General features: G+C 38.1%; 2 protein-coding genes across 5 annotated transcripts; one reads left to right on the forward strand and one right to left on the reverse strand.

Annotated features, from left to right (window-relative positions):
• Window positions 1–221: 221 nt before the first annotated feature.
• Window positions 222–23,111, reverse strand: LOC139761692 (cytosolic Fe-S cluster assembly factor narfl). Of its 2 annotated transcripts, XM_071686039.1 has the most exons (10): window positions 22,960–23,102; window positions 20,000–20,089; window positions 19,573–19,685; window positions 18,143–18,276; window positions 14,049–14,201; window positions 13,053–13,189; window positions 11,878–11,989; window positions 6,306–6,510; window positions 5,939–6,096; window positions 222–557 (listed from the first exon to the last, which is right to left on the reverse strand). In XM_071686039.1, the coding sequence occupies exons 1-10, from the start codon at window positions 23,023–23,025 to the stop codon at window positions 316–318; spliced, it is 1,410 nt and encodes a 469-aa protein (XP_071542140.1). In that variant the 5' UTR covers window positions 23,026–23,102; the 3' UTR covers window positions 222–315. The 2 variants fall into 2 exon arrangements, with proteins under 2 accessions (XP_071542140.1, XP_071542141.1); XM_071686040.1 differs by lacking the exons at window positions 19,573–19,685; window positions 20,000–20,089 and having other exon boundaries at window positions 22,960–23,111.
• Window positions 23,112–23,592: 481 nt separating this feature from the next.
• On the forward strand, window positions 23,593–26,301 carry LOC139761694 (piggyBac transposable element-derived protein 2-like). Of its 3 annotated transcripts, none has more exons than XM_071686042.1 (3): window positions 23,593–23,669; window positions 23,938–24,140; window positions 24,416–26,301. In XM_071686042.1, exons 2-3 carry the CDS (start codon window positions 23,978–23,980, stop codon window positions 26,002–26,004), a joined length of 1,752 nt encoding a protein of 583 aa, XP_071542143.1. In that variant the 5' UTR covers window positions 23,593–23,669; window positions 23,938–23,977; the 3' UTR covers window positions 26,005–26,301. The 3 variants fall into 3 exon arrangements, with proteins under 3 accessions (XP_071542143.1, XP_071542142.1, XP_071542144.1); XM_071686043.1 differs by having other exon boundaries at window positions 23,647–23,711; XM_071686041.1 differs by having other exon boundaries at window positions 23,641–24,140.
• The last annotated feature ends 1,523 nt before the right edge of the window (window positions 26,302–27,824 follow it).

Genomic DNA, 27,824 nt, shown 5'->3' on the forward strand with positions numbered 1-27,824 from the left:
AGAAAAGACCGCAACTTTGGTCAGGGCTAGGCTGATATCCACTGTAGTGCTGGCTCCCTATGCCACTGCCTCTGGCTCTACCATATACTTAGGAAGTGTTACTTCCCTAGGAGGTGGTTGCCTGGGATTGATATACCAGTAATATTTACATGCTGGAGGTAAAAGCTTTAATCAGACTGTCTAAGACTATATAATTTTGCATAATAAATAAAACAAGGATAAGTGCTCATAAGCATCATTTATCTAAAAATAATTGTACATTTATTTTACATAATTTTTTTCTTTTTTTGTAGATTTTTATCAAATATCGTTTTATCACCATTTGATACCAAGAGCATTAGTGACCTTTTCCACAGCTTTATAATTTGCATGTAGAAGCTTTTCGGCCTTCTCTGAGTCTGCCCCTCCTAGCCACTCAGAGTAGCATGTCATCACTCGGGGATCTTCACCTGGACTGACTGATGGTAGTAGGTCATATGCTTCTTGTAACTTTGATACCAGATCCTTAGCTGGGAGGGTGCTGTCTGGCCGAATTTGTGCACCACCATTTAAACATCCTGGAAAAACAAGATGAAGTACAATATGTTATGGCTGACAATAAAAGTACTGTATAAAATCAGATATTTAATTCAGACTGAAATTTAAGCATGCAGCTTAATGTGGATGATATTATAATAACAAATCGGAAAAGTTATAATATTTATGGACTTTAAGTTAGTAAAACAAGAAGTTAAAAGAGTTTTAGATATCTGAAAGTGGATTTAGTATCGGATGGAACCATGGGGGGAGGGGGAGAAGGTTCTGGAACAAATGAAGAATGTGTGGAAGGTGAGAACATTATCTCGAAGAGCAAAAATGGGTATGTTTGAAGGAATAGCCATTTCAACAATGTTATAAGGGGGCAAGGCATGGGCTATAGATAGGGTTGTGCAGATTAGGGTGGATGTGTTGGAAATGAGATGTTTGACAACAATATGTGGTGTGAGATGGTTTGATCGAGTAAGTAATGAAAGGGTAAGAGAGATGTGTGGAAAAAGTGTGGTTTAAAGAGCAGAAGAGGGTGTATTGAAATGGTTTGGTCACATGGAGAAAATGAATGAGGAAAGATTGACAAAGAGGATATATGTGTCAGAGGTGGATGGAATGAGAAGTGGGAAATCAAATTGGAGGTGGAAGAATAGAGTGAAAAAGATTTTGAGCGATCGGGGCCTGAATATACAGGAGGTGAAAGGTGTGCAAGGAATAGATTGAATTGGAACGATGTGGTATACTGGGGTCAACGTGCTGTCAATGGATTGAACCAAAGCATGTGAAGCGTCTGGGATAAACCATGGAAAGCTTTGTAAGGCCTGGATGTGGAAAGGGAGCTGTGGGTTCGATACATGACACATGACAGCTAGAGACTGAGTGTGAACGAATGTGGCCTTTGTTGTCTTTTCCTAGTACTTCCTCGCGCACGTGTGGGGGAGTGCCATTTCATGTGTGGTGGGGTGGCAACAGGAATGGATGAAGGCAGCAAATATGAATATGTACTTGAGTATATATGTCTGTGTATGAGTATGTCTGTATACATTGAAATGTATAAGTATGTATATGAGCGTGTGTGGACATTTCTGTATATACATGTGTATGTGGGTGGGTTGGGCCATTCTTTCGTCTATTTCCTTACGCAAACTCGTTAAAGTGGGAGACAGCGACTAAGTATAATAATACTTATTTATTTATTTTACTTTGTTGCTGTCTCCCGCATTAGCGAGGTAGTGAAAGGAAACACACGAAAGAATGGCCCAACCCACCCACATACACATGTATATACATACACGTCCACACACGCAAATATACATACCTATACATCTCAACGTATACATATATGTATATACACACACAGATATATACATTTATACACATGTACATAATTCATATTCTCTGCCTTTATTCATTCCCATCGCCACCCCACCACACATGAAATAACAACCCCCTCCCTCCACATGTGCATGAGGTAGCGCTAGGAAAAGACAACAAAGGCCACATTCGTTCACACTCATTCTCTAGCTGTCATGTATAATGCACTGAAACCACAGTTTCCTTTCCACATCCAGGCCCCACAGAACTTTCCAAAAGCTTCACATGCCCTGGTTCAATCCATTGAGAGCATGTTGACCCAGGTATACCACAACGTTCCAATTCACTATTCCTTGCACGCCTTTCACCCTCCACCATGTTCAGGCCCCAATCGCTCAAAATCTTTTTCACTCCATCTTTCCACCTCCAATTGGTCTCCCACTTCTCGTTCCCTCCACCTCTGACACATATATCCTCTTGGTCAATCTTTCCTCACTCATTCTCTCCATGTGACCAAACCATTTCAAAACACCCCCTTCAGCTCTCTCAACCACACTCTTTTTATTACCACACATCTCTCTTACCATATTATTACTTACTTGATCAAACCACCTCACACTACATATTGTCTTCAAACATCTCATTTCCAGCACATCCACCCTCCTCCACACAACTCTGTCTATAGCCCACGTCTTGCAACCATATAACATTGTTGGAACCACTATTCCTTCAAACATACCCATTTTTGCTTTCCGAGATAATGTTCTCGACCTCCACACATTCTTCAACGCTACCAGAACTTTTGCCCCCTCCCCCACCCTATGAAATAAAAAACAAAGCAACTAGTTTAGGACACAGTCCAAAACAGAAAAAAGTTAATGCATATGAGAAAAGGACAGCAAATGAGGATCTCTTGAGAAAGATACATTATTTAAGGAAGAATAACATGCTCTTCTGAAAGGAGGTTAATAAAATTAGAAGAGGTGTTTGTGAGCAATTAAATACTAGACAAATCTGGAAGATTGTTTTGATAAAGGATTAGGTTTGTATGAGATGAAGAGAACATCTCAAACAAGTAGCCAGAGATGACAGTAAAAGAGAAATAGCTAGTGAAACAATGAGATTAGAGTTTAGTTGAGAGAAAAGCAGGTGATGTGAGGGGTAGAGTAAAATATCGCAGAGGAAGTGAAAAGAGAATAATGCATTTGAAGGGTAAGGAAAAGCTGGGGGAATAAATGAAAAGGCAAGCTACGATATGAATTATGTTGAGCAACAAAAGATAAATGAGGAAAAGGACTTACATGTGATAATCTCTGATCCTCCAGCCAAGTTCACAATGCACAGAAGCAGTAAAAAGGGGCAAAAAAAGTCTGTGATTCAGAGGAAGGCCTTTCAAATAAAAGTCGCAGGAATTATTCTCACTTTACAACTCATTGTATTCAGTTTTGGTTGCCCTCCTTGAGGAGATGTAGACAGAATGGATGGAGTACAAAGGCAAGCAACCAAAATGGTTCCAGGCCTGAGAAACAAATCCTATGAGAGCAAAATAAGAGTGTGGTAACATACAATTATTTTCCATTATGTTACCATTTTTAGATTGCATGATCCATAAGCGAAATAAGAGTATGGTAACATCAAATTATTTTTCATTATGTTACCATTTTTAGATTGCATGATCTATAGGGATAGAAGAATGTTTAAGTTCAGCATATACAGAAAATCCACTAATGTTTGTTCTTATATTCATTATTATTCAGCTCAACATGACAGAATCAAACTATCATCAGTCCAGTTGATGTTCCTTACGGCATTACATATATGCAGACTGAAATTCATTGATGATGAGTTAGAGAAGTTATATTCTATAGGATCCAAGTTAAAGTATCCTAGATTTTTCCTTGATAAATCCCTTAAGTTGGCAAAGAAATCATTCCGTAGAGTTGAACACAAACCTCCCCTTGATAACAGGAATCTTTTAGTTATCCCTTTTAGTGATAATTTTACATTACTTCCTAAGTTGCTTTACTCCTTTAATGTAAATTTGACCTTCAGCAATAACAATACTATGAAGAATATCTTAATCAAAAACTCACCATAAAATTCAGTGGGCTGTGTCCCTTTTAAAAACTGCAATATGTTTTAAGGTGGACAGACTGGTAAGGATTTTATGTATGACTTGAGCAACATGGATATAGTATAAGGATGGCAAAAATCAAATGCTTTGTTTCATCATGATAAAAATTATGACCTTTGTACTGACTGGTGTAATGCTAATTCACTTATTAATTGTAACTCCTTTACCACGAGAAAATCATTGAATGTTCTATTATCAAAAACACAAAGAATTGTAACATTAATATTTGTGAAAGTCTATACAAACTGGATAACTTTATCGCAAGCAAAATTTGAAACAGTTCCCTTTCTTGTCCACATAATACAAAGTTTATGACAGGCATGATGCCAGACCCAAACACCACCATCTAGTAACGCTTGTTTACCAATGGCATCTTAGCTATGTCTCGTCCTTGTATATCAAAAGACTGTTCTACATCTTCTATCTCATTCTTGTATCTTCCCTGATGATGTGATCATTACACGAAAGTGCACATGGGAACTTAATGTGTTTCATTTTCCTTGTGGTAATATGCACACACACATAATAATAATAATACTATATATTTATTTATCTATAATATATTTATATACTTGCTTGCCTTCAATCCATTCCATGCACCACAGAAAACAGCATCACTAACCTTTGCTTCAGCACGGTAGCGCCAGGAAAATAAGACAGAAAAGCCACATTCGTTCACAGTTGTGAAAAGAGAAAGTTGAGAGTAAATGTGAATAAGAGCAAGGTTGTTACATTCAGCAGGGTTGAGGGACAAGTTGGTTGGGATGTAAGTCTGAATGGAGAAAAATTTGAGGAAGTGGTAGGCAGCCACCGAGCAGGGAGGTATGTCTATCTATCTATATCTCTTTTGCCTGTTACCACCCAGAACTCCCTCAAGGGAGTAGCCATGACATTCTCTCCATATAGTGAACTCCAGTGCTGCTTGTTAACCTTTAGTGCCTCATCCTCAACAGGCCACTAGCAGTGGGGAACTCTAACCCAGTGTTTGCAGAGGCTCTTAACTAATGTTCCTACCAAGGACTACTACCTAATGCCCCTGCCTACCACCTCTATCTAATGTCTCTACTTAATGCTCCTCCCTATATGTTCCTACTTACTATTTCTATTCGTCTATTGCTCCTACCATTTTGCCAAAAAGCAGGGCTAGCACAAAGTGCTTACTGCAGGAAAATTTAGAATTATGCAGAATGAACTGTGTATGTTAAGTGTTATGTATGAGAAGGAGAGATTGTATGTTTGCAGACAGAATGCCAGGGTGCATTCACAAACATACAATATCTCCTTGTCACATATAATGCTTGACAACACTTAATTCACAGAACTTGTTCTTTGTAACTAGAATTCTCAGCTGTGAGCATTATGCACTAGCCCTGCCTTTTGGCAAAATGGTAGGTAGAATTATGAGGCAGGAACATTAGACAGGAGCATTAGGTAGAAGCAGTAGGTGAGAATATTAGGTGGCAGCATCAGGTAGTAGTAGTAGGTTGACACATTAAGGCAGGAGCATTAGGTAGACACAATTGATAGTAGTAGTCGGTAGGAACATTAGGATCGAGTCTCTGAAACACTGCCAGTGGCCTTTGTTAAGGGTGAGGCACTAAAGGTTAAAAAGCAGCAATGGAGTTTGTCAGTTATGGAGACTCTTTTGCCATGGTCAATCTTCTTGAAATGATTATGTAATTATGTATAAAATAGAAATACTGTTCAGTATATATAAACATATCCTTCAATAGTTTGGCAACACTTGTCAACCAGTCTCCCTCACAGTGAATAGTGGCATGAAAATTGTAGTATTCTTATCTGTCTATATCTACTCCACAGTATTTCTATTATATACTTAATTACATAATCATTTCATGCACAGATACAGCATTGGTGATGAATAACATAAATAAAAAGCTATCAACCAATTCAAGCGGATATCAGACCATTTAAGAGGACCATAAGATAATCTGGTCTTACCTGAGGGACAGGCCATGACTTCAACATAGTGATAAGGACTCTTCCCTCTCTTAAGCTTTTGCACTAGGTTCTGAATATTACGAAATCCATAAGCTAATGCAAATCGTAACACAGTCTCTCCATTCACCTCCAAGGTAACTTCACGGAAATCTGCATTTCTGAATTCATGAATGGACTGCATTAATTTTCATGATTTACTTAAGAAGCTTGAAATCTTTTTTTATATATAAAGAAAATTTTGCAACACAAATTTCAAAGACATTACAAAAGTTGGAACAGCATACAAATATCAACTGCAATGCATAGATATTGAGAACAGCATCTTAAAAGAGCAATAATACTGGAATATTTCATGAGATTGCCTCACCTTAAAGTTTTCCACTGAAGCTTTTCCTTATCCTCACTAAATAATTCTTTGGCAGCATTAACAAAAACATTGTGAGCATAGCCCCCAGAGGATGATCCAGGATGGGAGGTCATTACAGGTCCAGAACTCAGGTCATCATCTAGCTGCACTGGGCTGACAGAAGGTAATACCACCTTATCTCTATCCAGCATCTGTTCAACCTCCACTGTAAAAAAGAATATTCCTTACAAACTTTCAAGCAGGGAATAAGAATCTAATTCTACAAGACTAAACAGAGTGAGCCAAGAATACTAAATGGCTAACAACCTCAACTTAGATATCATTTGGAAAATTTTCTACAGACTGAACCTGAATAGCCTTGCTACCACTAGTAACAGCAAACTATTAGTTAGTAATGACATTCAACATAAGAGAAACTCTTGTCATATTGACTTAGTCCAAAAACGATGGTGTTAACCAACCTTGAGCATTAAGTACTTAGCAAAGACATTAGTTTGAGCATTGTGAGTCTAAAGCAAGTGGAACGGTAAGCACAACCTCAACTCATTCTGTCTAGTCTTGAAAGATATGTCTTCTTTAATTCGTGGCCAACTCTTAAAGGAAGAAAGATTATATGAAGAGAGAAAAACAAAAAAGGGAAGAGAATTCCACTGCTTAGCTGTTTGAGGGAAGAAGGAGGCATCATAACAGGCAATCCTTAAGTGGTTGGTCTTTACACAGAAGCTTGGGGAAGCAGCAACCAAATGCATGCCATGGGTCCAAAACTTGAGGGTTGGGACACAGGTAGAAAGTCCATGAGATCATTGGCCAACACGAGAGAGAGAGAGAGAGAGAGAGAGAGAGAGAGAGAGAGAGAGAGAGAGAGACAGAGAGAGAGAGAGACAGAGAGAGAGAGAGAGAGAGGCTACATCATGGCATACAGAAAAAGAGGTGATGCCAAGAAAATTAATGACATGGAAGGTTTTTGATTCCACTTTAGTTTATAGAGAAAGAGGATGAGCCACCCCATATGTGAGCAGTATCCCATACTTTGGTGAATAAATGCCTGTAGATGTGAAACAGCTGCTCATGTGAAAATAATTGCAGCATCTTTACAACACTCCCAGCTTTTGGGAAGCAGACTTTATGACGCTGATTATGCGGGGTTTCCAGACCAGAGTGGAAAATATAGCCATGCTAAACATGTGTATATTATTACACGGTTGAATTGTAGTGTTCTGGCTAAACCATTAAAAAACAAACACTATATCACCAGAAAGGTGAAAATAATGTTTACATATATTCATTATTGTAATCAACAAACTTGCTTCATAAAGGTGACACTATAAGATTTAACAGATGGTACATACTATATACCCCAAACAGTAAAACATGTTTCAATGAAAAAGATGTTTAAAGACCAGAAACATCAAAAATTTATAATCACCATTAACATTTATCCACAAGCAGTAAAATGCATCTCAACAAACGGTAATGGTGAAGCTTAGAGATCTACTATTTGGAGTATCATTTCATATAATTAATAAATAATCTTGCTTTGTCGCTGTCTCCCGCGCCTGCGAGGTAGCGCAAGGAAACAGATGAAAGAAAATGGCCCAACCCACACACACACACACGTCCACACACGCAAACATACACACCCACACATCCCAACGTACACACATATATACACACACAGACACACACATATACACACATGCACACAATTCACAGTCTGCCCCTACTCACCCCCATTGCCACCCTGCCACACACGGAATAACATCCCCCTCCCCCTCATGTGCGCGAGGCAGCGCCAGGAAAAGATAACAAAGGCCCCATTCACTCACACCCAATCTCCAGCTGTCATGCAATAACACTTTGTTGCTGTCTCCCTGCATTAGCGAGGTAGTGCAAGGAAACAGATGAAAGAATGGCCATCCCACCCACATACACATGTATACATATGTACACGCCCACACACGCACATATACATACCTATACATTTCAATGTATACATACATATACATACACAGACAAATACATATATACACATGTACATATTCATACTTGCTGCCCTCAGCCATTCCTGTCACCACCCCGCCACAAATGAAATGGCACCCCCCTCCCCTCGCACGCGTGTGAGGTAGCGCAAGGATAAGACAAAGAATGGCCACATGCATTCACACTCAGTCTCTAGCTGTCATAAGTAATGCACCAAAACCACAGCTCCCTTTCCACATCTAGGTTCAACAAAACTTTTCATGGTTTACCCCAGAACTTCACATGTCCTGGTTCAATCCAAAGACAGCATGTCAACTCCGGTATACCGCATCAACCTTGCACACATTCTTCAACGTTCCCAGAACCTTCTCTCCCTCCCCCACCGTGACTCACTTCTGCTTCCATGGTTCCATCCACTGTTAAATCCACTCCCAGATATCTAAAACACTTCACTTCCTCCAATTTTTCTCCATTCAAACTTACCTCCCAATTGGCTTGTCCCTCAACCCTACTGTACCTAATAACCTTGCTCTTATTCACATTTACTCTCAGCTTTCTTCTTTCACACACTTTACCAAACTCAGTCACCAGCTTCTGCTGTTTCTCACCCGAATCAGCCACCAGCGCTGTATCATCAGCGAACAACAACTGACTCACTTCCCAAGCCCTCTCATCCACAACAGACTGTATACTTGATTAGGGCCTCTGCTGCCAGTGCTGTCTCAGCTAACATAAAAAAAGAGGAAGAAAAAACAGCATTACATATTAATCATCATAAACATTCATGCACAAATGACTGCTAGCAGTATGTACCTCATTCATCTCAGAAGAATTGGGAAGGCTCATACCCTCATATACCAAAATGTTAACAGCCTTATTATGAAAGTTTATATGAAATTCTGGGAAATCAAAATACAGTGTGAAAAAGAGGCCAGGTCTGAAATAGTCATCTACTCATGAGGATGTGATTGTATCAAAATTTTTAAAAGAAATATTTTTTGCAATTCAATCAAATATCTACAGGACATGTAAGGGTCCAGATGAATAAATTCAACATGCAGCTATTTCACAAATAAATCTTCATTAATGAATTGGTGAATGGCTTTACAAATAATACTTAAAAAGTGATAAATGCGGAACTTATATTTATCTGGAAAAAAAATTCACAAAACAAGTTTCACAAATCTCGAGCAAACATCTCTATAATTAAACAAAGAAGTTTATTGGTCTTAATACCAGAGGATGGAGCTGTCTTAGACTAATGACAAACTTCTAACTTATAGTATTTCAACCAAAAATGCATAGGAAAAAATTTTTTTTTGCTCCTTACATGAGTCACATATAGTCAGATAAAAAGCTCAGGTTATCAGTCTCACTGAAACCACAAAAAGGCACTCTTTGATAAGACTGTACTACCAGCGATACAGCTTGATCAGAGGTGACATTTTACTTGTGGTGTAACCTTGAGCAGGTGAAGTCCAGTAACAAAGTACTAGTGGCAAAAGATATCAAAATGGAATCTGACACTACCTCCAACACATCCTCACACAAAATATACTTTACACTAACTCCTACAATATTGGCTAAGGTGGGTGGCCAATTTCATAATTGGCCACCATACCACAGTCACTTACAATGTCCCCATCTCCATATTTAAATGCTACAATGGAGTTCCCCAAACAGCAGTTCTTTTTTCAATTCTCTTCAATCTCTTCCTACATGACCTCTCACTATCTCAAGCAAACCTCAGCATGAAGGTCCTTTAGTACAAAGATAACCTCAAAATCACATCACAAAACCATCATACCACAGAAACATCTTCAAACATGCAGCAGTTGGAACAATGGCTCACCACAGTAGTGTTCAATCATTCTTTTAACCCTAAACAGACAAGAAACCAGCTCATACATTCCAGTTATCTTGAATGGATAGTCTCTCCCACTAAGCAAAACACCAATCAAACTAGGCATCACAAACAACACACAACACTCATTTCCTATACCAGTAGCATCATCCCAAAAATAACACACAAGCTAAATATTTCGCCCTCAAGAAACTAAATGGCACCAGTTTTGAAAAGGAAAAAGAATCTCTCAATATGCAGAACTCTACAAACAGTTCATCTGCTCCAGTCTAAACTATGCCTTACCAGACTGGTCTTCCACTCTCTCAAAAGCAAGTATGACAATGCTGCAAACAACATGAAATAGTGCACAGAGAAAAATTACTGGCCACCTAGCTACCACAAACACCCAACATTTTCACAAGAGACAAAGGTCCTCCCAATACAATCCCATCTTAACATGTTTGGAACTCAATTTTATGCAACAGCACTAAACCTCTCCAATCCAAACCACTCTATAACTAACCATCAACCCCCAAGTAGAGATAAAAAGTTTACCTCTACCTGACACTTCAGTAACCTCTACTCACAAATCCCCCAGCCCCAACGAATATAACACTAACAAAACATATACACAGTGAACCAACCTGACAAGCAACAAACAACTGATCTCCCAACTATGTCTTAAACTCTATTCACTAGACATACTCCCATCAGAAACCACACTCCTAAGACACATGAATCACACACTCTTGTTTCAATTCAGGACATTACCCATCACTACAACAATACAAATACTATTTCAACTTATCCCACGACCCTTCATGTCCTTGATGTAAGTACCATAACGAAGAAAAAGTGCCCTTACTTCTCAATTGCCCTTCACTCTGCATGTGCTGATATAGACATAACTACATTTATGACCTGTAGTCCCACCTAGTGGAAATAGGCCAGCTTCCTGAGTGCTGCAGGAACCTCATAAAAATAAAAGGGACTCCCGGGGAAGGAAGTATATATGTATATCAATAATAAGGATATGAAAAAGAAGACTCAAATTTGGAAATTCTTTGCCAGGATTATACTTCTGATAGTGATTATATATCAGAAATCACTATACCAAAACTGTGTATATGGAAGCTTATTTTTCTATACCTCCAAATGCTATCTCTGGGGAAAGGGGGGGAGGAGAATACTGCACTTGTATCTCCTAGAGTATAAGGTGACTAAGAGGGGCCAGGAGCTGGATATCCTTCCTTCCTCTAGCACATTTCAAAAGAAGGAACAGAGGAAGGGGCCAAACAAGGATGTTTTTCTTGAAGGTTCAGTCATCTCCTCTGGATTCTACCTCACACACTGGAAACAGCCAAAATGCATAAAAGAAAAAGCTGTAAACATGTAGGACTAATAAACCTGGAACTGTTGGCGCTATAAGTTAACTCTTTTCATTCTTTTTTACTTCCCACCCAATAAAGCCTGAATCTTCCAAAGCCCAAGCAAAAATGTATGTTCACAAAATTCATTCTAACCTTTATAAATAGAGGTTTTTAGTATTATTTGTGACTGAACTGACAGCACCCCAAATTTATGCATGGCACCTCTACTCAGCATACATCACAAAACAAAAGAAGATAGTGTTTCAGTATGGAAATCTTATGATCTTAAGTGGCAAGTTTCAATGTCTAGAATAACTCTAACAACAAAAGTGCTTCATTTCCAAATTTTGAAATAGGGAGTGTATATCTACTGTACCTGATGTAATAACACAGTCCACTTCACGTGTAGAATACAGCTCATTGTAAAAATTGTCTCGTGCAGCTTCTAGTTTTTTGTCAAAGCATGGCATTACAGTCACGTGATAAATCTGAAAGAAAATTGGAAAAAAATATTTGTATAGGTTTTGAAGAATGGAAACAATTTTATACCATAGGCAAAGCCCTAATAGTACTTAATAAAACACTTGCTCATGGGGGATTAATAATATTCTACCCTTAAAATGAGGTGAATCCACGAAGAATCACACCCTTCAGCCATCATATTACATTTATGGCCAGCAGATGTTAATTCACAGGACTAAATGACCAAACAGCAATCTGTCCAAGTCTATGACATCACAGCACAGAGATGTGGTGGAAGCTAGGAAACTTTCACCAAACTGTTTCAGTAACTGCTGGTGACTGTCTCAGACCAGTTACTGTCAAGAATGACAAAACGGTTTCTGTATAAGGAAGGGAAGGGAAAATATATATATGCTCACAGGGTTCTGCCTATGACATAAATACAATGTTTCATCCTTCAAAACCTATATTTCTCACCCACAGACAGGGCCTTAAAAGCAACTAAAAGCATAATCACATGAAAAAAGAAGTTCTACAGAAAAATGTAGGTATAAAACCATAAAGAGGACCTACCACTATGCTGTTTATTAAAAACTTAGTTCCTCAAGCAAGCTCAGAAATCTTAGAAAAAAAAATACAGCTGGGAACTATGAAATCTTATAGAAGCATTATTCACACCTTTCTGACTCTTGCTTAATTTCTTTTCGTGTCATAAATTTGATCATTTACTTCCCAATTCAAAGAACTGCACCTTCATTACCGTCACAATGTCCCAGGAACATGACAAATTTTTTCATATGATCCTATGTCTTTCCCTCTTCTGAAGAGGTCAAGTCAATGGCTGCTATCCTCTCCTAGTAGCTTAACTACAAATCTTGTTTGCCTGCTACTTGACATTCTTAAACAAATTCATATATACTCAGAATTACTACAGTGGTGATACATACTCCTGTTTCCATTCAATATATATTTCAAATATTTTTTCTGGTTACTTATATCTATCTACTTGAAGGTAATTTTCACAATAACCAATAAAATATCTTTTGAAACTCTGCTGATTCGGTTACACAGATGAGCATATATGCCTACCTTATCTGGAGAAATACCCATTTTTGAAGCCCATAAGTCCTTTACTAATGCCCCCATCACTTGTTGGGGGCTTCTGCCAGTGCTGATGTAAGGCAAAATATATGACCCATGAGTCTTTTCTGCATAACATATCCAACCTGTAAGAGAAAGAATTTTTTTTTCCATAACTCAAGAGGCAAAATACATAACTAACTCTCTAAATCATATATAATTACACACAAAATTGAAAACAACTCCTTTGTGATACCTTACTTTTCAGAAGGTGGTAACCTCCTACACATGAAGGTTTTAATCTAAGGTATCCTGCAAGACAGTAACCAGTCCTGCACACAGTACATTTAAAACTCAATCATCTGCATGACCAAAGAACTAAACCTAAACCTCATGAATTAAGAAGGAAGAGCAATACTACTGAATATGATGCACCATATGCAGCAATAGTAAGCTGAATATTCAAGCTTTTTGTATCATAAGCAACAAACTGGTATGGGTGGAAACATGCCCAAATCATGCCACCTTGGATGAAAGAAAAACAGAGCACAGTACAAGAAAGGAATGAAATGAATCATGGCACCTTACTTAACTGTCGACGGACCTGGCTCAACCTGTAAATGGTTGTCAACAGCATATGCTGCTTTCTTTGAGGAAAGCAGTCAACATTACACGATGTTCATACTTTTGCCATTTGTTTTCCCCTTTCTGTGCTATCCCTAAATTCTTATTAATATTTTGCTTTCCTTTCATTCATAAATAACATCTTTTTATTAAGGGCTCTATCTGATATATGAATTGCCATCCATTTATTGATATTTTGAACTAAATTTTACATCTCCAATCAAACCAATCATGCAAAACTGATCTCTATACATCCTTTACATGCAGTGCCATACACCTCCATGGCTGCCTACAAAAATACTCTTAATTTGTTGCTACATCAATGTAACACTACTCTGTACCTTATGTTAAAATATGAAATAAGAAGTCTCAATACTTTACCTGGACATGCAGAAGCAAGCATTGGTAAAGCTTTTGAATCAGAGTCTTTTCTCCTGTATCGTGCAAGAAATTCCTTCTGTGCTTCCAATAAACTAAGGCTTCGAGCAAAGTTGGTATCAAAGACATAGTGGGCACCTAACTTCTTAAAATAACCTGAAAATACGAAATAACAACTATCAACTTCACTCTTTAAAAACCTATAACCAAATAATTAATTCATGAAACAATAAAATGAAGAAAAAGAATAATTTCAAACCTTGAATGAATATCTTTAAACGGAACAATCTTTATTCTCATCCACAAGCAAGGAAAAATAATAACCAATGGAATAATTTCAAACTTGGGATGAATACTTTTAAATGGAACCTTCCACAAGCAAGGAATAATACAATCAGTGATATGAAAAAAGAGGGTCTTAAATTTCTTATTTTCCAAGAAAGACCAAAGAATTCCAAGTAACCATGACGACAATAAAAAATACTAACAATCCTCAGACATTAAATATCTAATGACTGAACAAATATCTAAAGCATCACATAATATCATACATCATACTTTACTGCACAAGTACCATACCCACTGAATCATATTCATGGCTGCCTAATGCTCTATGATGAAACAGCTTGAGTAATATTTCCTCCTAAAAATTCTTCCTTACCACTTCACATTATTTCCCACTCACCATCTATCTACCTTTGAACTAAAATAGGCACCAAAGCATATATACATTTATATGTATCATTTACAATTAATTCGTGCGCTGAAATGTTTCAGGAATATAAAAATGATGACTGAAGAATGGCTAAGAGGAACTATGTCAGAGATGAAGTAAGGGAACAGGAGAGTAAGGCCAAGCAGGAGGAGGAAGAATAGAGTGAAAGAAGCTCAGGGGTATCAGAGGTAGAAAATTCAGGAGAATAAGAGGTGTGAGATGTGCAGAGGACAGAATAAATTTGCAGGGATGAAATGTAGTGCTTTGAAATCTAATAGTACGAAATGTAAATTTAGATAGATAGAGGTATTTTTTTTACTGATGAATTTATCCAGGTTACCGCTTTCTCATTACATAATATTGCACAGGTGTAAATGAAGAGAGGAAATATATTAAGCATGAGATTACATATGGAGTTGAAGTTTTTTTTTTTTTTTTTCTTGCTTTGTCGCTGTCTCCCTGCATTTGCGAGGTAGCGCAAGGAAACAGATGAAAGAAATGGCCCAACCCACCCCCATACACATGTATATACATACGTCCACACATGCAAATATACATACCTACACAGCTTTCCATGGTTTACCCCAGGCGCTTCACATGCCCTGATTCAATCCACTGACAGCACGTCAACCCCGGTATACCACATCGATCCAATTCACTCTATTCCTTGCCCTCCTTTCACCCTCCTGCATGTTCAGGCCCCGATCACACAAAATCTTTTTCACTCAATCTTTCCACCCCCAATTTGGTCTCCCTCTTCTCCTCGTTCCCTCCACCTCCGACACATATATCCTCTTGGTCAATCTTTCCTCACTCATTCTCTCCATGTGCCCAAACCATTTCAAAACACCCTCTTCTGCTCTCTCAACCACGCTCTTTTTATTTCCACACATCTCTCTTACCCTTACGTTACTTACTCGATCAAACCACCTCACACCACACATTGTCCTCAAACATCTCATTTCCAGCACATCCATCCTCCTGCGCACAACTCTATCCATAGCCCACACCTCGCAACCATACAACATTGTTGGAACCACTATTCCTTCAAACATACCCATTTTTGCTTTCCGAGATAATGTTCTCGACTTCCACACATTCTTCAAGGCTCCCAGAATTTTCGCCCCCTCCCCCACCCTATGATCCACTTCCGCTTCCATGGTTCCATCGCTGCCAGATCCACTCCCAGATATCTAAAACACTTCACTTCCTCCAGTTTTTCTCCATTCAAACTCACCTCCCAATTGACTTGACCCTCAACCCAACTGTACCTAATAACCTTGCTCTTATTCACATTTACTCTTAACTTTCTTCTTTCACACACTTTACCAAACTCAGTCACCAGCTTCTGCAGTTTCTCACATGAATCAGCCACCAGCGCTGTATCATCAGCGAACAACAACTGACTCACTTCCCAAGCTCTCTCATCCCCAACAGACTTCATACTTGCCCCTCTTTCCAAAACTCTTGCATTCACCTCCCTAACAACCCCATCCATAAACAAATTAAACAACCATGGAGACATCACACACCCCTGCCGCAAACCTACATTCACTGAGAACCAATCACTTTCCTCTCTTCCTACACGTACACATGCCTTACATCCTCGATAAAAACTTTTCACTGCTTCTAACAACTTGCCTCCCACACCATATATTCTTAATACCTTCCATAGAGCATCTCTATCAACTCTATCATATGCCTTCTCCAGATCCATAAATGCTACATACAAATCCATTTGCTTTTCTAAGTATTTCTCACATACATTCTTCAAAGCAAACACCTGATCCACACATCCTCTACCACTTCTGAAACCACACTGCTCTTCCCCAATCTGATGCTCTGTACATGCCTTCACCCTCTCAATCAATACCCTCCCATATAATTTACCAGGAATACTCAACAAACTTTTTTTTTTTTTTTTTTTGCTTTGTCGCTGTCTCCCGCGTTTGCGAAGTAGCGCAAGGAAACAGACGAAAGAAATGGCCCAACCCACCCCCATACACATGTATATACATACGTCCACACACGCAAATATACATACCTACACAGCTTTCCATGGTTTACCCCAGACGCTTCACATGCCTTGATTCAATCCACTGACAGCACGTCAACCCCGGTATACCACATCGCTCCAATTCACTCTGTTCCTTGCCCTCCTTTCACCCTCCTGCATGCTCAGGCCCCGATCACACAAAATCTTTTTCACTCCATCTTTCCACCTCCAATTTGGTCTCCCTCTTCTCCTCGTTCCCTCCACCTCCGACACATATATTCTCTTGGTCAATCTTTCCTCACTCATTCTCTCCATGTGCCCGAACCATTTCAAAACACCCTCTTCTGCTCTCTCAACCATGCTCTTTTTATTTCCACACATCTCTCTTACCCTTACGTTACTTACTCGATCAAACCACCTCACACCACACATTGTCCTCAAACATCTCATTTCCAGCACATCCATCCTCCTGCGAACAACTCTATCCATAGCCCACGCCTCGCAACCATACAACATTGTTGGAACCACTATTCTTTCAAACATACCCATTTTTGCTTTCCGAGATAATGTTCTCGACTTCCACACATTCTTCAAGGCTCCCAGAATTTTCGCCCCCTCCCCCACCCTATGATCCACTTCCGCTTCCATGGTTCCATCCGCTGCCAGATCCACTCCCAGATATCTATAACACTTCACTTCCTCCAGTTTTTCTCCATTCAAACTCACCTCCCAATTGACTTGACCCTCAACCCTACTGTACCTAATAACCTTGCTCTTATTCACATTTACTCTTAACTTTCTTCTTTCACACACTTTACCAAACTCAGTCACCAGCTTCTGCAGTTTCTCACATGAATCAGCCACAAGCTCTGTATCATCAGCGAACAACAACTGACTCACTTCCCAAGCTCTCTCAGTTTAAGTACATTATGAAAAGCCATCATGGAAGTAAGCAGTGCTAAATATATGGGATGTGGGAAGAAAAGCACAGCACAGTGAAATAATGATTCAATAAGGCTGGTGGAGGAGAAAAATAAGTGTGCCAAGAAAAAATGGCAAATACATCTGTCATCAAAATAATGGCAAATCATCCATCTACTTATCCCCGGGGATAGTGGAGAAAGAGTACTTCCCACGTATCCCTTGTGTGTTATGAAGGTGATTAAGAGGGATGTGAGTAGGGGTTTGAAAATCCACCCTTCATGTATCACTTTCTACAAGAAGGAACAGAGTAAGATGCCAATCAAGGATTGTTTCCCTCAAAGGCTCAGTCATCTATTCCAAATGCTATCTGTTCAAGCAAGAAATAGAGAATATGTATGAAAGAAAGAAAAAAATATCCATCTATTGTTATTAAACTCCAAATTCAAATGTTCTTCAACATACTTGCCAACTTCCTTGCACAATCATCAGCAGAGAGGAAAAACTTGGCACTGATTGAAAGCACTGCTTGGGGTGACAGTGACACCACAACTGTCTGCTTCTCAGACTCCTCACGCTCACTGTTCTCAGCTAGAATTCTGAAATAACCACAATCAGTCTCAAAATGTAGGATAAGTAATAAACTATTTCTCTTCTGTAAGTAAAGGTCTATGAACATCTGAGAGAGCACTTGTTTGATGCAGAAGTTAACCTTGAAATGGCAACACTGGTTTGGGAATAAACTAACAAATTGGCATGAAGTTAAAGCAAATACTCGAAAAGTAGTATCCTTTCATTTGCGATGGCTTGGTGCATTGGTGAGATAGGGTGTGACTGACAGTTTTACTTCTACAAGTAAAGATCATACTTCCTCTTAAAATATTGGTACAAGAAAACTCAGTGTAAAGTTTCCAAATTGGAAAATTTTAAAACTAGTCCTCTTTCTGATGGAAGATAATCTGTGTGAAACTCCAGGGAATCTTGAAGGATAAAGGACATGACTACACTTGTCTATGGCACCTAGTTAATCTACCCAGACTGGCACACTAATATACCTCACAAAGCTCTAAAACAAGAAATTATATTTTTAGAATTCCTGCCATGAAACGAACTACAGCATTTCCTATGTCCAAGACCTAAGGTCAGGAAGAGGAAACCCAAACCCTAAGGCCATAAGGCATTCCTTGCAGAGGCCTGGGCAAGTGAGTGACGAAGTGGGCTATCAGCTTGTTGCCACTGCACTAATGTGCCATGTCATGGACAAGAGTGTTACAGTATCATTTTGGGTCTATGGAAAACCATCAATTGGCTCAACTGGAATCACAGTGGGCAAAAAGAGTGAATCCTCATGGATACAACTTATACAGATAGCCCCCAACTTGCGATGGTTCAACTTACGATTTTTCAACTTTACAATGGTGCGAAGTCGATACAAAGTCAGTATAAAACATACTTTGAATTTTGATCTTTTCTAGGCTAGCAATATGCTGCAAAGTGGCAGCGAGCTGCAGCTTCCAGTTTGACGAGCAAATACGATTGTAAGCAACCATATTAAGTGTATTTTCAACTTAAAGTATGTTTGACCCATGATGGGTTTACCAGAACATAACCCCATTGGAAGTTGGGACCAGCTGTATAGGGAAGTGTAAAGGTAGTATAAGACTATGATGAGTGAATGCTCCATCACATGTGTTTAAGACTCTGTCCAAATCAGAAAAATATAGTAATTCAAGATTTTATAATAGTCTAATTTCAACCATCAAAACACATTTCTCATTTAGTGTTTATATTTTCAACTCAATTAATTCTGCAACAAACGATAAACTTCTGGAGTAGAAATAGTAAATATCCAAGAATTTTTACAACTTTATACCCTTGAAAGAGTATCTTCCCACCTGTAAAATTCATCATGACTCTGTTGATTGACCAGAACCACCTCTGCTGATGTAATACAGCCACTGCATGCCAAGCAGTCATTCAGCGTAATCTTAGCTTTCTCATACTTTGGCTATGAATAACAAAAATTCAGGTTAACACAACAGGTTTAGGATACAGTGTGAAAATAACAGGTAGTAATATGTAATAAATTTATACAGAATACCAGTAGGGATTTGTGCACAGCTGAAAATTGACTTAGGCTTGCTTCATACAGCAGTACAGGCATCTTCTTTAGTCACAGGGATAATGCACATTCATATTGTCTAAAAATACAGACTATATTCTTAAAATAATGTAAATATAAGTACAGTAAAGCATTATCAGAGATTTATTGTACAAAGTTTGAGGTTTACCGAGTCCATGTTTCAATAATATAAACCATACCGTTATTGCCAAAGCATCTGCTCCATCATTATCAATACGGATCACACCTCGACCAGCTTTCTGCTCAACTTTCACGGGTTTGATACAGTCCTGTAGACAATAAATATGAAATTCCTGCATTAGTGACTATATAATTCTGTCATTTCTATTTATCAAATGCTATGGTACTATTCTGGAAAAGTGAGATTCACTCAGTATACGTACGGGTGGTGAAAACTGAGATGCTGTTACTGTTACCATCATGTTATCTGATCTCTACATGACAACTGACAACAAAATGGCATTGGTTGGACACAATCCATGCAAGGGAGTGCTTTATCGTCAATCATGCCCCACAAAAATCTAAGATATTCTCCAAGTGTGGCAATATCATAAAAACTGTTCACAGTGACCACTGGTTTTACAATGCTTTCCACACAATAAAGACTGACAGCAATGGACTTCTTTCACATAAGCTTATAGACCATTTCAAATGCAAAAAAAATATGATGCAGAGTAAAGAAAATGAAAGACTTTCCCATGGACCTTTTACATGAAAGATGATCAATGCAAAAGTGTACTCTGTTTAAAGTTCTGCTTGACATGTATCATATGGCTGGCGCACTTCTTGGACTATAAACAAATATGTCTAAGCCATAGACATACATGAACTAGTATCCAGAATGAACAAAAATTTGAGGCCATTCAAAAACTTTGCTAGTAGAGGTCAACATCCCTATAATAAAAAATCTACGAAAATATGTAAAATACTTTGCAAATATATAAAACCTTTTCCTATATCAATTCTGCTGTAAAGTGAGATTAATATCTAGAGCTATCATTATAAATGTGTGCCATCAAATAAAATGAACCAAACTCACTTATGCTGCTCCCATTTCTCAATCATTAAGCCATTCAAAGAAAAGCAATTGGTACATAGATAATAAGATTATGGAAAATGGCACTCTAAGTAGTGATTTTATTCTTCTATTCAACTTAAAAACTTAAGAGAGTAATTAAAGTCAGTACTTAAAGTCTTCAGATTTAAAATTCCCACCCAGAAACAAATAGTGAGCTGGTGCTTCTTGAACAGGATACAGTTATCATCATCTGAAAGGCTTTTAGTGCCATCTATTTGTTTCAGATAAGCCTTTTTACATGTTATTCATAATAATATAATCTGAAACTTCAATATTGTTCTTGACAGAGCACATGGTATCATATTTAGAGAAACACTGATTAATGATGCCATTTTGACGCTGCTTATTGATTTGCGTCATTGTGGTGTTTTTTACCTCCCTTGACAGCAGGAAATTTAAATGTGCAAATCAAATTTATTATTAGCAGGTAATAACATCATTCCAGCAGTGACTTTCTTATATTCATAGTGGTGTCAGAGAACCCTACTTTCTTATTTTTCAACATGGCCTTAATGATGGAAAGGATAATATGGTACCCTGTATAAGTTAGATAAATCTGAAGATAAACTTATGGGTATTGATTTCTACATTCAGATTTACCCCACAGCGATAAAATTAACTGCTACATTCAGGTTCACCCTACAGCTATAAAAAAGTATGTGCTTTTACTGCAGCATTTACATACGCCCAGCAACCTTGAAGAAAATGACACCAAATGGCAATACAGCCCGTTTTCTGTCTGCACCTTTGGACAACATATGCTGTATGTTGTATGCATTCAAACTGAATTCTGGTAAAGTTCTACTTTATGCACACCATATCAATAAATTATGGATCTGGATGAAACGCATACCTATGTTTCCATTCACTCAATAACAGTGATTCCGACCAGGGACTATCATTTGCAAAATCATTCTTTACTCAAGCAGAAAGTGTTGGAAAGTCTCAGATGAGTACATAAATTGTGAAGTAAAAGTAAGTAAAACACTAATATGTCGTCAGATTCAATGGAAACCTCACCTAACTTAACCCAGGGATGAGAAGTCAAAATTTTGTAAGTCTTCATCATCTTTCTGTCATACTGGTTTCATGCTGTCAAAGGAAATATACACACTAACTCAACACACTTCCCAGTAACTGAACAAAATGCAAAAGACACAAACCATTCAGTTCACAAAGAAAATATGATAAATTCATATCGCTTGGGGGTAGGGATGTGAGGTTTTCACAGATCCTGTTGATATATATATATATATATATATATATATATATATATATATATATATATATATATATATATATATCCATGGGGATAGGGGAGAAAGAATACTACCCACGTATTCCCTGCGTATCGTAGAAGGCGACTGAAAGGGAAGGGAGCGGGGGGCTGGAAATCCTCCCCTCTCAATTTCTTTTTTTTTTTTTCCAAAAGAAGGAACAGAGAAGGGGGCCAGGTGAGGATATTCCCTAAAAGGCCCAGCCCTCTGTTCTTAACGCTACCTCGCTAATGCGGGAAATGGCGAATAGTATGAAAGAAAAAAGATATATATATATATATATATATATATATATATATATATATATATATATATATATATATATATATATTTCCCTTTCTTATACATCACTTTCTCCAATATCATAGCTCTCCCTACTATCATCATCTATTGCCATAGAATATAGTGGAATAATTCAAATCGCATTTTCGCCGTCTAATTCACATTGGGGGTGCCATAGAAATAAGTGGAACTGAGAGCAACGTATTTACTGAGCTCAATGAATGTTTCTCTCAATTCCACTTATCTCTATGGCAACCCCTATATTGGAACTTTACCCAGTATTTTACCGACAAGTTCCATCTGAAGTCAAACCGATGGATAAATTATGTTTTCCTACTAATACAGACTAGTCGGCAAAATAACCCCTAAGTATATAAGGAACCCTGAATCAAACTGAATCAATGTTCATAATATTCGCCAGTTGTATTGCTTCATTTGGCTCTGGCCATTTCGAAACACACATATAATTTAGGTAATCACACCATTCTCTCGCTCACATTACCTGTGAGGGCGCAATGAAATCATCCAGATCTGTTAATTTGAGCACTCCGCTGTAACCAGCCATCATGAGATGTTGACATTACGTCATGTGAGTCTGCCAGGCTATTTTAGTCGGCACTCGTGTGGCCAGACTAAGGGTAAGCCACCCTCTCTCAGTAACAAATGAAATTCAAAGTAAATTATTTTACTCGATTATGATTGGTCAATGTATTCCTGCAAGACTAACAATTCTTAGTTTTCGAATACGTCAATACTTACTGCATGTGCTGCCATCTCTTGGGCTGGTAACCAACCATCAGAATAATCCTTTCTTACCTCCTTCTGAACCAGTGGGTCAATTTTGGCACATTCCATACCACTAGAGTTTGACCCTATTTGTGTGGGGGTAATATTTAGGTTTTTGACCATTGGAACAGAAATGACATATGCTAATAACTGGTCATTTGGCCTATAATGCCTATCAACTACTAGAGTCATTAAGGCCGTCAACGACAGAATATAACAACTACCTAAAAATCTTGAATTCTTGCTTCAGGTGTTCAAAAAGGTGATTCTACGACCATATATGTATACTTTCATTACATATATTCATATATATATAAGTAGGTTGCACATTTTGTGCTTCCCGTTTTCTATAGACAGTGCCCTCTGTGGGCCACTGGTGAAAGTGTGCCATGTACACAAAGCCAGCATGAGCATCAGCTGATCCAGGTGAGGGAGTGCCTCACCAACACGGTCACGTCATTTTGCCAAGTTATGTCTCCTAATTTTTTGTCTAGAACTTATGAATGTTCATAATGAAGCTTTGTTGGGAGACCTCGATCAGAGCATGAAGGAGGATATATTCAAAACATGGTTTTAGTAGTTGATTACTATAGACTGATTGTAGTAGTTAGATAATTACTATAGAGTTTTTTTTTATTAAATTATAGGGCATTATAGTCGTCAAGTCATTAAAGTCAGCTGGCATTTCTTCCAGGTCTTGCCGTAGGCTTAAGGTCATTTGTAGCCTAAGGACAATGGATACACTGATGTTTTGCCTTAATAGCAGTGACCTGAGCATCACTGTCAAACCCATACCATGTGAGAGTGAAGAAGAAAATGCTTCAAGTGAGGATGAAGACGATATATTACTGCCCAACAGTACCTCCCTCGCTGTGCCCTCTGATATCATGGATTCAGGTAATATTTATTAATCCAACATTGTATTTTGAAGTACAGTCAATTAAATAATTCATTTTTTTCTTTTGATGAGGTTAAGTATTATCTATTCTGATCAGGTTGTGCTGCTTGATCGTCACTCGGGTGTCCATTGACCAAAAACGTATTTAAGACCCACCAGTTCAGCCATTGGGCCACAGATGAACTCGTCCTGAAGTGCATTTTGTCTCGAACAGTAAAACATTATGATTGCAGCATTTATATTTACTGTATCGCATTATCTTCCTGTTTTACAGATGATGAAGCCTTGCAGGACAGTGACGCCATCATGTCATCTCATGCACTACTAGAGAGAAAAACTTTTTGGAACACTTTTGAATTGGGCACTGGTGCTAAAGAAATTCCCAAATGGCAATTACCAAGGTCAAAATCACTATTAACTCCAATACAGTATTTCAAGATTTTTTTTGATGATAGCCTTTTAGAATATATTGTTGGCCAATCAAACTTGTATGCACTACAAACCTATCCAGCAACTCCACTACATCTTACTCGAGAGGAATTAGAACAATTTTTAGGTACTGTATTATTTACCTCAGTCTTTCCTCTTCCAAAGACTCGTATGTATTGGCGAACCTCCAGCAGAGTTGCCCAAATTGCAGATGTATTTACACGGAGAAGATGGGAAGCAGTTAAAAACTTCATCCATTTCAATGACAACTCAAAAATGCCCCCAACAGCAAATAACCAAATGGATAAACTCTTCAAAATTAGACCACTCATAGATAACTTACTTTGTAAGTTTCGGAAAATTCCCAAAGAACAGATATTATGTATAGATGAACAAATTGTACCCTTCAAAGGAAGTTCCACTTCAGGGCAATGTAATCCATTGAAATCTCATAAATGGGGTTATAAAATATTTGTACTCTCAGATATTCGTGGCCTCGTTTATAACTTTGAGGTTTATACAGGGCAAATTAATCCATTACCAAGCCATCCAGATCTTTGTGCTAGTTCAAGTATGGTCATGAAGCTTGCTCAAGTAATACCTGAAAATAAATCCCACCTTCTGTATTATGACAGTTGGTTTTCATCAAACAGACTAAAATGTGAATTGTTTCAAAAAGGAATATATGCCATGGGAAGCATACAGCAAAACAGACTAAAAGTATACAAAAGTATTAGTGAAAAGAGGTATGTTCCTAGCTTATGTGAAGAAAAAGAGGCAACAGTTGATGGAGAAAATTGTATCGTAAAGTGTTGTGACATAAAGTGTGTACCAAATGCATCCACAATTTCAAATGATGAGCCATTAAGGAAAGTAGAAAAATGGGACAAAAACACTGACTCTGCTGTACAGGTTCCGTGTCCAAATCCAACAAAACAATATAATACGTTTATGGGAGATGTTGATCCCCTTGATGGTATGATGCTTTATTATCGCACTAAAATGCACCCCAAAAAATTTTACCATAGATTATTTTATCATCTTTTAGACATGGTAGTTGTAAATTGTTGGCTGTTGTACAAAAGAGATGCACAAAGTCTTCAAGTACCAAAATCAAGACAGTATGATATATTAGGATTCAGAACGGGAATTGCGGTGTCACTAATAAAACAAAATAAAAACACTTCCAAGAGAAGGGGACGGTCAACCTCAGAGGCAGACTTTGTAGTGAAGAAAAGGAGAGGACCAGCAGCGTCCATTCCGGCAAAAGATGTCAGGAAAGATAAGTTTGCACACTGGCCAGCCCCATGTGATCGGCAAAGATGCAAGTTACCAGGTTGCAAGAAAAAATCAACCATAAAATGCCAAAAATGTGATGTTCATTTGTGCCTCAATAAAAGCTCAAACTGTTTTTACGACTTTCACACAAAATAGTCCATTTATCTTTCCAATATCCTGATTGTAGTACAAGCAACTTAAACATAATTTTCTTAGTTTTCTAAACATTGTAAGTTGAATTATGAGCCACTATAGTTTTTTAAACGTAAATGAAATTTTTTTGTCTTTGGATAATTTCATTATCAAATCTATTGGAAATCCTGTCCCTATAATTTTTGATATGGAAATTTTGAACTGTTGTGCCATACTTGACACAAACTAATTAGAGAACTAATATCAAAGGAATTAATGCGTATTTGTATTCAGAATACCAAATAAACACTATATGGTTAACTTTTGTCTTTTTTATCACTCCTTTTTGGTTCAAAAACCCTAATTGCATAATATTTTTACATCAGATTCTGGTTTAATTACCTCACTAACCAATGGCCATTAAATCCAACAGCACGCATACGTCGAAGACATGGGACTCCACAGGTACAGATCTCCATCCTCGTAAGGGACATTGTAGTGGCAGTCATCCAGAGAACAGTGTAGGTGGACCTAATGATAACTTAAAAGTTTTTGAAGCAGGTAAATGATGTGGACAGTGAACAACTCTTCAAGAGATGCATTATGAGGATAACAAGATAAAAACAGAGGAAAGACATAAAGAAGTACTGGTTAGTACAAGGATGGTGGATGGTTAGAAATTAACTCGAGACTGTTTACGGGTGACTCGATGGCAAGGAAAGTACAAGAGATGGGACCCCACAAATGTAAACCTTACTCCCCAAACTACAAATAGGTAAGTACATGATTCATGAAATTCACTTGAGTATGTGCAAAGTAATGATGAAGGCCTTGAAAAGAATATTGTCTGCCAGGAAATAAGCAACAGGAATCTCTGTGAGAGGGATTCTCCCGTTGTGCAACCACTTCCCCTGGGACCTCAAGCAAAGTTTTCTACCTTTTGCAACAGCTGCATAATAGCCACCAGGGCTGCAATTTTGGGAGAGAGAGAGAGAGAGAGAGAGAGAGAGAGAGAGAGAGAGAGAGAGAGAGAGCTTAGAAGGGGGTAAAGGATACAGTCTTTGAGTGTATCATTGAAATAAGTACAGGTTGAGCATTACTAATCAGAAAATCCAAAATGCTCCAAAATCCAAAACTTTTTGAGTGGCGACATGATGTTACAAGTAGAAAATTCCACACCTGACCTCACTTGCCCATGCTGGGCTTTGATGCTCTGTTGGTGCCAGTATGTTACAAACCATCATCACCACCAGACCTAAGTGCATTACTCATTGTTTTTTGCTTATTCTCTGCTCTGTGGTACAGATATTGTTGAAAATGTCAAAAAAGCCTCTAGAGTTCTTCAGTAAACAGGAAGAAGTCGATATCAAAGTTTTAACATCGATAATGAGGCTCCAGTAGTTCATTCACTGACTGGTAGTGAAATAGCTGAAATGATTTTGAATCAAGTTGATCATGATAACAGAGACTATGAAGATGACTTTGTTAACACTGCAAAAAAAAAAAGTGCCCGAAGAAGACATGGTGAAAGTGTGTGATGGACTTACTGAAGGACTAGAACAACATGCATTTATAACAGAACAAGAAATCATGTCAGTTTATAATATCAAAGAGGGACTTTTAAGATGAAAATCATTGTTAATGAGGCAGAAGACTCTGGAGGAAACATTTAAAAAAGCCATCTAGCAGAATGCCTCCTCATTCCTAGAGGACCCACTTCCTGGTCCCTCAACTTGTAATGTTCCTTCTCATGATAATGTCAATAGAGATGTATCCTCCCCCTCAAGTTTCTCATGCCATATGTAGTTCTAGAATTTGTTGCTGCATTTATCTTCTGTAAGCAG

The sequence above is a fragment of the Panulirus ornatus genome, chromosome 41 (assembly GCF_036320965.1).
Source record: "Panulirus ornatus isolate Po-2019 chromosome 41, ASM3632096v1, whole genome shotgun sequence".
Lineage (NCBI taxonomy): Eukaryota > Metazoa > Arthropoda > Malacostraca > Decapoda > Palinuridae > Panulirus > Panulirus ornatus.

What these genes read in the sequence shown, in the direction of transcription:
- LOC139761692 (XM_071686039.1), bottom strand. Translation starts at nt 23,025, where the DNA reads ATGATGGCTGGTTACAGCGGAGTGCTCAAATTAACAGATCTGGATGAT. An exon ending in TTGTGCAAGGAAGTTGGCAA is followed by an intron (nt 14,202 to 18,142) that starts GTATGTTGAAGA and finishes TCGTATTTTCAG; the next exon opens with GTTATTTTAAGAAGTTAGGT. An exon ending in TGGGTATTTCTCCAGATAAG is followed by an intron (nt 11,990 to 13,052) that starts GTAGGCATATAT and finishes ATTTTCTTTCAG; the next exon opens with ATTTATCACGTGACTGTAAT.
- LOC139761694 (XM_071686042.1), top strand. Translation starts at nt 23,978, where the DNA reads ATGGATACACTGATGTTTTGCCTTAATAGCAGTGACCTGAGCATCACT. An exon ending in CTCTGATATCATGGATTCAG is followed by an intron (nt 24,141 to 24,415) that starts GTAATATTTATT and finishes CCTGTTTTACAG; the next exon opens with ATGATGAAGCCTTGCAGGAC.